The sequence below is a fragment of the Malus domestica genome, chromosome 11, assembly GCF_042453785.1.
Source record: "Malus domestica chromosome 11, GDT2T_hap1".
NCBI lineage: Eukaryota > Viridiplantae > Streptophyta > Magnoliopsida > Rosales > Rosaceae > Malus > Malus domestica.
In genome coordinates, this window is record NC_091671.1 from 36,857,886 (window position 1) to 36,870,459 (window position 12,574).

Sequence of the window (12,574 nt, forward strand, 5' to 3'; positions counted from 1 at the left end):
CTTTGTGAAGGCTCTCCTCCCTCTCGTCTGTTTATCTTGATTTATGTATATGTACATATTTGTAATTTATTGGAAACATTAATAAATGAGCTCTTTTTTTTTTTTTTTAATATATGAAAAATCCCTTTGAATAATCTTTTCAATGTATCAATATCCTTTGAGAAGTAAACAAAGATGATCGATCACTAACAAAACTCTACAGCTAAAGCGTGTTACTCGTGGTGATTGTTCCATCTCAAACATACAGCTAAAGCTGTATGTCCTTTTTTTTTTTTTTAATATGCTGCTTGTAGTGTCAGGCCGAGATGGGCGTTAAAGCTTCTCCCGGCTTTTAACAAAACACGGCGAACATAGGCGTTAAGGCTTTTCCCAGCTTTAACCCAAGCTTTTTTTTTTTTTTTTTTTTTTTTTTTGCTGCTGCATGTGTGTATAATCATTTACGACAAACATGGGCGTTAAAGCTTTTCCCAGCTTTAACCAAAGCTTTTTTTTTTTTTGCTGCTGCATGTGTGTATAATCATTTACGGCAAACATGGGCGTTAAAGCTTTTCCCGGCTTTAGCACAACACGGCAGTCATGGGCGTTAAGGCTTTTCCCAGCTTTAACGAAAGCTTTTCTTTTCTTTTGCTGCTGCATGTGTGTATAAGTAAGCCTTCCTGCAAGGCTTTTGGACATGTATCCGCTCCTCTCTATCTGCTTGAAAGTTTTAACCTATCAAGTGTAGTTTCATTTGCACCGAAGCTTGCTGCTCCATGCTTTGTCAGCTTCTTTGGACACCATAACTGCACAGCCACCATCCTTGCTGCACTGCCTTTGTCACCCTTGCTGGTTGCCGCACCGCCTTACGTCCTTGTTGCACCGTCTGCTGCACACCATCGCACTGCCTGCCATCCTTGCATTGGTAGCCGCCGAGTACAGCGGGTCTTCAAGCAGCTTGAGGGCCGACGATGAAATGATGCCGACGTACGAGGTGTAGCCAGTGGAGCTTGGTAAAGACAACTTTTGCTGTGGAAAGTTTCAACCTGGCGGAGAGTGGTGCAGCTTCCTCACTTTATGTAGTTCTTTTTATCTCAGTGACAAACTTCTTTTCTTCTAACTGCAGTGCTCTGATTTCCTTTTCCATCCCTCTAGCAGCAGGGGTCATTTCTTGCTTGTTCTCCCAAAGAGCCTCTTTGGCAGTGGGTTTCTTACTGAAGCTGTTCCTGGTGCAAAGGCTGTAGGAATCAGAGCACTCGGACTCGAGCAATATTCATATCAAGCCATGTTAGTAACTCATGGATCTCTTCCGCATTTCTCTTGTTGCTGGTTTGTGATGCGGCAAGAACATCATTCGTGCACCTAGTGACCTCTTGCCTCATGAAGGATATCTCATCATCCCGTCCTTGCAACTGTGATTGAAGCTTTTCCACCTCAGCAAGGAGGCTTGCAGCTAGCTGATGTAGCTCATCAAACTTACTGACAGTGACGGAAAGCCTTTTCATAACCTTCCCGCGGGAAGTTTCAAGGTTCTCCAAATCTAGATTCTTTTGTTCCACAACCTTTTCCAGTTCCTTCATCCTGGAAGTGTGACCTTGCATCTGCATGCATATATATATGGCAGGTAACTGCTTGTCCCGTCGCCTGCATATATATATATATATATATATATATTTTATTTGCTTTGTCTTGTCATCCACATGCATATATATATTTTATTAGCTTTGTTTGTCTTGTCATCTGCATACATATATATATATGTACTTTTATTCCTTTGTGGCGTCTTCTGCATGCATATATATATATATATGTTTGTTTGCTTGTCCCATCACTTGTCATCCGCATGCACATATATATATATATATATACATTTATTCCTTGTCCCACTTTTATTCCTTGTCCCGCCGTCTGCATGCATATATATATATATTCCTTGTCCCACATTTATTCCTTGTTCCACCGTCTGCATGCATATGTATATATATATATATATATATATATATATACATATTTGTTTGTCCCAGTCTGCACATATATAAAATTTCTTATAATGTGCGCACCTTCACTGATGGATTTCTTTGTCGTAATGCTAGGGATCTTTAATTACGAAGCTTTCAGAGGCGTGGTATTTGGAGTGCACAGGGCGTGAGCATATTTGTGCCTTCCGCTGCCTAGGATTTGCACAAGGGACTGCAACGGGGTTTCGTTGTGTAGTGCCTTTTGCTGCCGCTTGGAAGGACTGTCTCGTAGCTACCCGCTTTGCCGTGCTGCTGCTGATTCATTTTTTTCGAGGTCATGGTATTTTTTAAGTGTTTTAAGGGCAGCACCCTTACCATTCTTGCGCAGGCAGGTGACTCGCAAGATAGAGGAACGACGTTGAAGCTTTACGAGCCACTGACTGGTCCTAAAGCCCTTACTCTTCCTTCGAAAGATAACTCCATGCATATTAAGTCGTGGTCTTCCGAAGTATCTTGGGATGTGGTAGATTCTGTCCAAACAGATACGAAAAAGAAGGCGCGCATCTCGAAGATTCTTATCTTGAATCCGTCGCACCATGTTGGTGACAATCATTCGGCCTCATTTAAGCTTCTTGGTGATCACATCCGCATTGGAGTTAAGGCTTGGAGGGGTACCCTGTCTACTGCTGGAGAGGCCGTTTTTGATGAGCTTTATTGGGAGTGGCTCGAAGATGTCTTAAGCCGATCTAAGGACGTGCTTACTAAGGTGGACCTTTACCAAGCTGTGTATGCGTCTTTGTTTAGTTACGATCGCCATCCTTCCGTTATTCGTGCGTTTTTAGAGTGTTGGTGTTCGGCCACCAACACACTTCACACGGCGCAAGGGGAGATGTCAATTTCACTTTGGGATCTTTACCGGATAGGAGGCTTGCCGATCCAAGGCAAGTTTTACGACGAAGTCGTTCCCAGCGCAGATGACCTTTCTCTTTGCAACAACCGAGGATTGCCTGCAAGTTGCCGCTATTTGTTTTGGGCGTATCACAGGCTTTTCCAGGATGCTCGGGGTAAATCAGGCGTGAGGATTTCCTCATGGATCCGATTCTGGTACTGGGAGGCCATGAGATATAAGAAACCTTCGAAGAAAATTGGTCGTAACAAGACCACTAGGCCAAAGGGCGACTCAGACCCGTCCGGTGTTATTGGCGCAACCAGGCGTCGCTCTTCTGACGAGTTGAAAGCGTTTGAGGATCTTGGCATAGCACCAGAGCATGTGGAGGAGTCTTACCTGTCTGCTTTCTTAGCTTGTTGGCTTTGTAAATTTGTTTTCCCCGCAGGCGACGTCAACTTAGTTCGCCCTGGAGTTTTCAAAGTTGCTAACAAGATGGCTGCAGGTGAGTCTTTTAGCCTCGCTATTCCGGTCTTAGCCAACATTTACAACGGCTTGAGCATGGTTTCTGACTCGGCAAGCACTGAAGATCGTGCTGCGGTGCTTCCTTACCACTATGTGTATGGTTGGTTGGGTGAATATTTTGGCACTCATTTTTCTCTGTCGACTCTGGATAAGTCAAGACCTTCTTCATCGACCGGAGCCAAGCTAGGGCCTTTGATGACGAAGTATTCTGGTGTACTATCCGCGAAGAGCCTTGACGATTTGCAAGCGCGAGCGCTATTTAAGAGTTGTGAAGATTTGAGGATGGACCCCTTAGCGAGAGTTGGCTCGGTGCGGCGAGGCATCGTAGACAACTCGCATCTCCGCTTCTCGGACTTGTCTTATCTTATAAGCCTTCGCTCGGGGTTTGTTTCTTTGCGGCAAGAAGACCGATGTATCATCCAGTCATATAGCCCCCACCGTTTCAGCAGGCAATTTGGTTTTGTCCAAAGCGAGCCAGGCAAGTTGAAGGAAAGGAACCCATCGGTATCCCTGCAAGCCGTGTACATGCATTGGGAGTCTTGTACCCGTTCATGCACAAATGCTGTTATTACGCTGCCGGCCAATGATGAGTTCAGGAGTAATCCAGTGACCCGTGTTTACGCACGTTGGTGGTCAAAGACACATTATGAGAACTCGGGGACGGCAAGTGGCGCCAATTCTTCTCACTTAAGTGATGATACGTCGAGAGAGGGTTGTCCTGTGGTTTCTATGCGAATGGTACCCCTTGATCGCGCGAGTGCGGCTCCCTTACAAGATAGACCTGTAGCTTTAACTCTTCAACGTCCATGCTTGTCTCCTCGACATCCGGATGCTTCTGAAGAGGCGGGGGATGAAGGTGACTCGCACGAAGATGGATTTATTTTGCAGCAGCGTCCACAAGCTTCAAACAAGCGACCACTTAAGGATGCTCAGGCTGACAGTGATGTCAATTTTCGTCACAAGAAGAAAGAAGTGTTTAGAACTCCTCAATTCGATGATCGTGAGCCATTTGAGAGAGATGTATATCCTTTATTTTCTCTTATGATTTCTTCTGCTTTTGTCGTTTTGGCTTTTATTTCTAACATCTTTCTTTGTCTTCTTTAGGTTGGGCCTTCCCATCATTTTGATTTGGCAACTGCAGATGTTTATTCCTATACGGGGATGCTATTTGCAAGTAACCTACCTACAGACGGGGATATCGGGGATCCTCCTGGTGCAGAGCTTGTTCCAAATCCGTCGAACTTCCCGAGTTTGCCACGTGTGGGTGGGGGTATGCAAGAACCCGTCATGTGTCCAACGCCTTTGCCAGCTAGCTCTGAGATCTCTTTGAGAGGGCCGAATCTTAGCGGTACTGAGCGACTCATCCATCGCATAAGTCTTGGTGCGGCAATGGAGATCAAGGGCCATATTGAGGCGAGGATTTCTAAGTGTCCACTGGAAGACCTCCCGTTGCTTAATGAGGATTTGTCGAAGTTTGTTTCGGTGATTGACAACCTTAACGTTGATTCCTCCTCCTTGAAGATCAAGATTGCCGAACTCATGGCCGCCTCGACTGAATATTCTTCCTTGCGCGCTATTTCCTTAGAGAAGTTGAGTCCAGATGTCAGAGCTCATCAGCTAACCATGATAGACTCATCACTGGCTCAAGTCTGGTCATTTCAGCAAGCTGTTTCAGGAGATTATCAAGCCACGGAGGCTTCGTTAACTTCTGTCCAAGGGCGTCTAGATGCATTGGCGCGAGAGCGAGAGCAGTTGGTAGTCGAGGCATCACAACTTGAAAGTGTCCTCGCAGAGCAGGGAACTGCACTTTCTCAATACCAAGAAGAGATTTCACGCCTAGAACGAGAGAAAAACACGACTATAGAGTTACCCGTCTTGTCTCCCACCGAGGTAGAGACTTTGAAGACCTTGGAAGGCTCGCTTGGAGATCGCCTTCGTAGTTTTAGAGACATAGTTTTCAAGTAATATTTCTTGTAATAAGGCCTTGGAGCCAACTCCTTCTTTCAAAGAAATAAAGCATTTATGTTCTTGAATTTGCTCCTCGATCCTCAAAGTGTTGACTTATTATTATTATTATTTCTTTTAGATGATGTGACTGTACTTGAAGTTTTGACACTTCGAGTTGCCTACGTATCCTTTGTTGAGGAGGGATCAAGTCATAACGTAGTTCAAAATACATTTTTTTTTCTATTTTTTTTTTGTGCCGTTTGCAGTTTCAGCTCATGCAGACCAGGAGCGTTGTGCCATGCAGTTTAGGCTCGTGCAGGCGAGGAGCTTTGGTTCGTGCAGTTTAGGCTCGTGCGAACAAGGAGCATGAATTTGTTGCCTTTCACGGGTAGTAGCGCTTCAAGAATCTGCCGTTGATAGGGCCGATCTTCAAGCCGTCTTCCGCCATGATTAAGTAGGCACCATTGGTGTAGACTTCTTGTACTACGTATGGTCCATCCCATTTTGACGTGAACTTGCTCTTTGTCTTGTGAGTTGTGATGATAGGCCTACGCAATGAAAGGACGAGATCTCCCATTTGAAAAGATCGAGGGAGAACTTTCTTGTTGAAGGCTTTAAAAAGTCGAGCTTGATAACACTCCAGGTGTTGCTGGGCTTCGAGTCTTTTCTCATCCAGTGCCTCCAGTTCTTGAAGACGCAACTTTGCATTCTCTTCGTCAGTCAAGCCTTCTTGTATAGCCATCCTTAGCGAGGGGATTTGACTTTCGAGTGGTAGGACAGCTTCTACGCCATATACAAGAGAATAAGGTGTGGCTTGGGTAGGCGTTCTATATGTTGTCCTGTATGCCCATAGGGCTTCGCTTATTTTTTCATGCCAGTCTTTCTTTGTTCTACCGATTACCTTCTTCAGGAGGTTGCACAATGTCTTGTTGAACGCTTCTGCAAGACCGTTGGCCGGAGCATGATACATGGAGGATTTGCGCTGCTTGAACTTGTATTTCTCGCAGAGCTCGTCCATGAGTCGGTTTGAGAACTGCTTTCCGTTGTCGGTGACGATGTAGCGAGGCACCCCATATCGATGGATGATATGTCCCTTGATGAAACAGACGACAGTTTCCTTCTTGACTTCCTTCAGGGGTATGGCCTCAGCCCACTTAGAGAAATAATCTGTTGCAGCCAGGATGTAAGCCTCTCCCGTAGATGACTTTGGCGCAATTGGTCCTACGACATCCAATCCCCATGCATCGAACGACCATGAAGTAGCTGTGGGGTGTAATGGTTCAGGCGGTTGATGTATGAAGTTGGCGTGAAATTGGCAGGCTTGGCACCTTTTGGCGTATTCTAGGCAGTCCTTTACCATGCTTGGCCAGTAATAACCCATTCTTTTGAGCTGGAAATGAAGCTTTGGTCCGGACTGGTGTGCTCCACATATTCCTGAGTGTGTTTCTTCCATGGCTTGATTGGCTTCTTCCTCGCCTAGGCATCTCAGAAGTACCCTTTCAAACGATCGCCGGTAGAGTGTTCCTTTGTAATAGAGGAAGCGGTGTGCTCGTTGACGTATTTCAGAGCGATGTTTCGGATCATCTGGAAGCATTCCGTGCTCCAAGTAGTTGATCAGAGGTTGTCTCCATTCTTCAACGTTGACCGGAAGTATTGAAATAACGTTTGTATCACTTAATACCATTTCGATGACAAGCGGGATTACCCATCTTTGGCAGACTGGCACGTTTGTAGCTTCGTCTTCTCCTAATGTCATGCTCGAGGCTAGGTTGGCGAGAGCGTCTGCCATTTGATTCTCTTTTCTTGGCACGTGTTCTAGTGTTACGGCCTCAAACCTTTGTAGCAACTGCGTTGCCAGCCGGAAGTATGGGACAAGGTCATCTTTCCTCACCTCATATTCAGTCAGGAGTTGATTGATTATGAGCTTGGAGTCGCCGTATATCTCGAGGGCTGCGATTTCCATGTTGATTGCCATTTGGAGCCCGAGGATCAGTGCTTGGTACTCAGCGACATTGTTGGAGCATAATTCGCTTAGCTGGAATGAATAAGGTAGTACTTGCCTTTGTGGCGACATGAATACTACTCTTGCCTCTGCTCCGTCTGCTCGTGCAGATCCGTCGAAGAACATCGTCCATGTCGGGAATATGTCGATGCAGAACACCTCTTCGTCGGGCAGGTCGTCTGAGATTTTCCAATCGGCCGGGATTGGATGGTCGGCAAGGAAGTCTGCTAGCGCTTGTCCTTTCACGGCTTTAGCTGGGACGTAGATGATCTCGTATTGATTGAGAAGTAATGCCCATTTAGCTAGTCGCCCTGTCAAAACTGGCTTAGACATGACGTATTTGACCGGGTCAGCTTTAGCAACCAAGTGGATGGTGTAAGCATGCATGTAATGTCTGAGCTTCTGGATGGCAAACATCAAAGCCAGGCACATTTTTCTATTGGGGAGTAGTTCAATTCAGCGCCGGTAAGCATTCGACTGAGGTAGTAGAGCGCTCCTTCTTTCTGGGCCTCGTTTTCCTGTGCCAAGAGTGCTCCAACTGAACTTTCCTGAGCAGCAATGTACAATATGAGCGGTTTCCCTGGTACAGGTGCCCCCAGGACAGGTGGACTTGATAAATACTTCTTTATGCTTTCAAAAGCATTGTTGCATGCTTTGTCCCATACGAACGGAACATCTTTCTTTATGAGTCGACTGAACGGTTGACAACGCCCTGCAAGGTTGGAGATGAAGCGTCTGATGAAGGCTAGCCGACCTTGTAGACTTTTCAACTCGTGCAGGTTTCTTGGCTCGGGCATGCTTTGAATGGCCTTGATCTTTGATTGGTCTACTTCAATGCACCGATGCTTGACAATGAAGCCAAGGAACTTTCCAGATGTGACACCAAATGCACATTTTAACGGGTTCATCTTGAGGTTGTATTTTCGCAACCTTTCGAACACTACTCGCAAATCCTTCAAGTGATTTGATCTTTTCTTTGTCTTGACCACCACATCGTCCACATAACATTCTACGTTCTTGTGTAGCATGTCATTGAAGATCTTCTGCATCGCGCGTTGATATGTAGCTCCAGCATTCTTTAGACCAAAGGGCATCACCTTGTAGCAGTAGATACCTTTTGGAGTGCGGAAGGCTGTTAGTTCCTCATCTTCAAGAGCCATACGAATTTGATTGTATCCAGAAGAGCCGTCCATGAATGATAGTACCTCATGGCCAGTGGTTGCGTCCACCATGATTTCAATGATTGGCAAGGGGAAGTCATCCTTTGGGCAAGCATTATTGAGGTCTCGGAAGTCCACGCAAACACGTATTTGTCCGGATTTCTTAAGGACTATGACGATGTTGGAGATCCACTTAGGGTATTGCACCTCTCGAATGAAGCCTGCTTCGATCAACTTGTCAATCTCGGCCTCGATTTGTGGGATGAGCTCGGATCGATAGCGTCTTTGAGTTTGCTTTACTGGTCGCGTTCCAGGCTTGACTGCAAGATGATGCACAGCAATGATAGGGTCGAGGCCGGGCATTTCCTTGTAGGTCCAAGCAAAGACGTCCTTGAACTCTAATAGCAGCTGGTAATACTTCTCTATCTCGCTTGCACTTAGTAATGCACTCACGAAGATAGGCTTCGGTTCCTCACTTGTGCCTAAGTTGAGTTCTTTGAGATCGTCAACTGTGGCTTGCCCCCCATCTTCGAGTTGTGATGGTGCTGCAATGACATCTTCTTCAAGGCTTTCATCTTCTTCACCTTCTTGGATTGTGATGTGGAAGACGTCTTGGGCTTTTTCTTCGGTGTTAACCTCTCGAGCTAGTTGGCGTGAAGATTGTCCAGTGTGAATGATGGTGCGCCTTTTCACTTTCAGCGATCCAACTGTGTTAACCTCTAAAATTGCGTGGCGCTTCATTCTTGAAGGAATGGAACTTCGAACGTCATCCTTTTCTGCTAGGCGATCGATCTCTTCTACTTCTGGTGTCGTCTTTCTCATTTTGGAAGGCTCTTTGGCTTCTCCAAGTCTTTCCATAACTGACTGTCGTGGAGGAAAGCTAGTCGTATTGCTTTGCTTTTTAGGTTTTGATAACCTTTTGAAAACAGAGCCTCGAGATACTGACGTGTTAAGCCTTTTGAAGACGGAAGTTTTGTTTTGACCGCCAATGAGTTTAGGTGCCGAAACTCTGGGCTTTGAACGATTCATTCTATCGAATACTGATGTCTGGGGGGCAGGTTAAGGCTCCTCTTTATTTTGTATAATGCTTACGCTGATGTGTTGAGCGCTAGCATTTTTTGCCTTGCTGGAGATCTTCACCGGTGCATTTGGTGTAAAGCCAAGCCCAGCTTTGTTGTTGCTAACCCCGTAACCATGCTTCTCCAATTTCTTCTGAGTTTTAGTGAGATCACGTTCGTTGTCTTTGACGGTGTTCAAATCATTCTTTCCCAAATTTGCAGAGGAAGTGAAGTTATACCCAGCTTTCGACATAAGTTTGTAGGCGTTTGGATCAAAACCTTCTTCGGTCCTTTTGGTTGGGAGAAAGCTTGGTTCTACCCCCTTTGGCAGGCCTTTTATGAAGCCCTGTGATGGTTTTGCAACCTTAGTGTCGCCTAGCTGGGTCAGAGGCAAAACTGCATTCGTTTGGAGCAACTTTACATTATCTATGTGCCGCTGTGCATCGGCTTTGCTCGCTGCAGTTTCGAACGGGGATTGACCATTCTTTCTTCTCGACGTCGGGATGTACCGGAAGACGGGTACGCTTGGTCCATTTGAGGTCGTCCTGCTTCCTCTGGTTGTTGCAGGTTTAGAAAGCTCATCGTCGTTTTTGCTTGAAGATGGCATAGCTTCTTCTTCTTGCTTCTTGGGCATAGCTTGCCACTCCTGTTTTTTAGGCGCTGCTTTGCTCATGGATTTAATCTCTTTTGGAAGAGTTTCGGGCACCGTGTCTTCATTCATGTAGAACTTGGCGTCTGCGAAATGTGATTCAGCTTCGGTGAATGGCTTGGTGTCGCCATAGATCACCTTCACTCGTTCTTGGTAAAATTTTAAACATTGGTGAAGGGTGGACGGTACCACTCCGTTCGCATGGATCCAAGGCCTTCCTAAGAGCAGACCGTAGGAAGTTCTCGCATCAATCACGTGGAACATCACGCTTGACTTGAGTTCACCAATGGTCATCTCCACTCGGATCATGCCCATCGCTCTTTGTCCTCCCTGGTTAAAACCTTGGATTAGTAGACGGCTCAGGGATAGTTCATCCACCTTGATGCCGATTGCGGTCATTGTTGACTTTGGCATGATATTTATGGCTGACCCGCCGTCCACAAGCATGCGGCTGACTTTATGCTCCCTTACGTACCCAGAGACGAAGAGAGGTCGGTTGTGAGGCTTGGATCCTAGCAACAAGTCTTCGTCGGCGAAGTGGATTGTGTCCTCTGTGGCACAGCTTGTGGCACACTCGTGTGGCCGAGGCCTCAAGCCTTCGTTCTTGCTTTCTTGCACTTCGTGGTCGTTTGGACTCACTAAAACCGTTGCCAATGCCCTTCGTATCTTCTTTGGCAATTGTAGCGCTTCCTCGATGCTAAAGTGTATTGGCAGACCTTCTTCAGGTGTCGGAGTATTTTCTCCCTCAGCGGCGACAATTTTGCCCTTTGAGGGTTCTTCCATTTTTACTTCGACCACGTGACATGCGGTGATAGTGCAATGTTGGAAAAAGTCCTCCGGGAAGTACTCGTGCAATGAGACGGGAATGCGTGGCTTTTGCTCCGCAAGTTCCCCAGCATATATTGGCTTAGCAGCTCTTATGTTTCTCTTAGGCTTCCTATTGCCGCGACGGCGGTGCTTTCTCCCTTGTTCGCCCTTTTGCTTTATAGCTTGCGGTTTTGGTTTCCTCGTCCTCTTATAGGTCACCAATGTCCATCCTTTGTCATCGTCAGTAGGTGCGTCCTGGTTGCTTGCCCCCAGTGATGGTGGTGCAGAATGTGCAGTGTGGTTTGAGTATTGCCGAGCATGGTCAGGCATTTCTTGAAGAAACACGGGATCAAAGGATCCGAACACGACCGTAGTGGTGTGCGTCGCAGCTGTGTCTTCTAGGTCGAGCTCAATCCGTCCTTGTTGTGCCAACTTCATGATGAGTTCTTTTAGGATGAAACACTTGCCCACATGATGACCCACGATACGATGGTACTTGCAGTACTTGGGATCATTGATGCGATTCATTTCTTCAGGGCGTTTGCATTCGGGTAACTCAATCACCTTCTTCTCCAGTAGGTCGTCCAGCATTGCGTCCATGTCGGAGTCCGGAAAAGGGTATACCTTCTGCTCCAATTCCCTCAAGGTGTTTTTGTACCTATCTTGGGTGTGGGAAGGCTCACCTTTTTTTATCTCCCTTGCTTTATTGAAAGAGATTTTGACGGGCGCGGACGAGGTCTTGATAGGGGTGGTATTGGTGGTAAAAGCTTCCTTGGCGGGCTTTTTCCCATGATTGTCTGCTCTTGAAGTGAACACCTTATCCCTTTTGAAATCGGTGATTGGCTCCTTCTTTCCATGGTGGGCGAGGCTCAACTCCATGTCGTGGGCACGGGTGGCTAATTCTTCAAAAGTTTGTGGTTTAATACCTTGAAGGATGTATTGTAAACCCCATTGCATGCCCTGGATGCACATCTCGATTGAAGAAATCTCGGAGAGTCTGTCCTTACAGTCGAGGCTTAGATTACGCCATCGGTTGATGTAGTCCATGACTGGCTCGTCCTTCCACTGCTTTGTGCTTGTTAGCTCTAGCATGCTCACAGTGCGGCGGGTGCTGTAGAAGCGATTGAGGAATTCCCGCTCCAGTTGCTCCCAACTGTTGATGGACTCAGGCTCCAGATCCGTGTACCACTCAAAGGCGTTTCCTTTCAGCGAGCGCACAAACTGCTTGGCGAGGTAGTCCCCTTCGGTTCCTGCGTTGTTGCAAGTTTCAACGAAGTGGGCGACGTGCTGTTTCGGGTTTCCCTTTCCATCAAATTGCATGAACTTTGGTGGTTGATAACCCCTCGGCATCCTTAAGGCGTCGATCTTCTTTGAATACGGCTTTGAATACAACCCGGATGTATATGAGCTCCCTTCGTACTGTGCCTTGATGGTGTTGGTGATCATCTCTTGCAGCTGCTGGATAGAAAGGGATCCCATGAGTGCCGCTGCTTGGTCTGGTTTCGGCTTCCCATCGATTTTCTTTACCGGGGGTTCCTCGTCTCCGCCAGCTCCTTCCTTTAGCGGATCATCCTCTGGGTCGGGTTTCTCACTGTCCTGCGCCTCC

General features: G+C 46.6%; 1 protein-coding gene across 1 annotated transcript; it reads right to left on the bottom strand.

The window, feature by feature from the left end:
- Positions 1-6,182: 6,182 nt before the first annotated feature.
- On the bottom strand, positions 6,183-7,048 carry LOC139189549 (uncharacterized). Its single transcript, XM_070808523.1, has 2 exons — positions 6,327-7,048; positions 6,183-6,231 (listed from the first exon to the last, which is right to left on the bottom strand). Exons 1-2 carry the CDS (start codon positions 7,046-7,048, stop codon positions 6,183-6,185), a joined length of 771 nt encoding a protein of 256 aa, XP_070664624.1.
- Between the last annotated feature and the right edge of the window lie 5,526 nt (positions 7,049-12,574).

What these genes read in the sequence shown, in the direction of transcription:
- LOC139189549 (XM_070808523.1), bottom strand. Translation starts at nt 7,048, where the DNA reads ATGACATTAGGAGAAGACGAAGCTACAAACGTGCCAGTCTGCCAAAGA. An exon ending in GTCACCGACAACGGAAAGCA is followed by an intron (nt 6,232 to 6,326) that starts GTTCTCAAACCG and finishes ACGGTCTTGCAG; the next exon opens with AAGCGTTCAACAAGACATTG.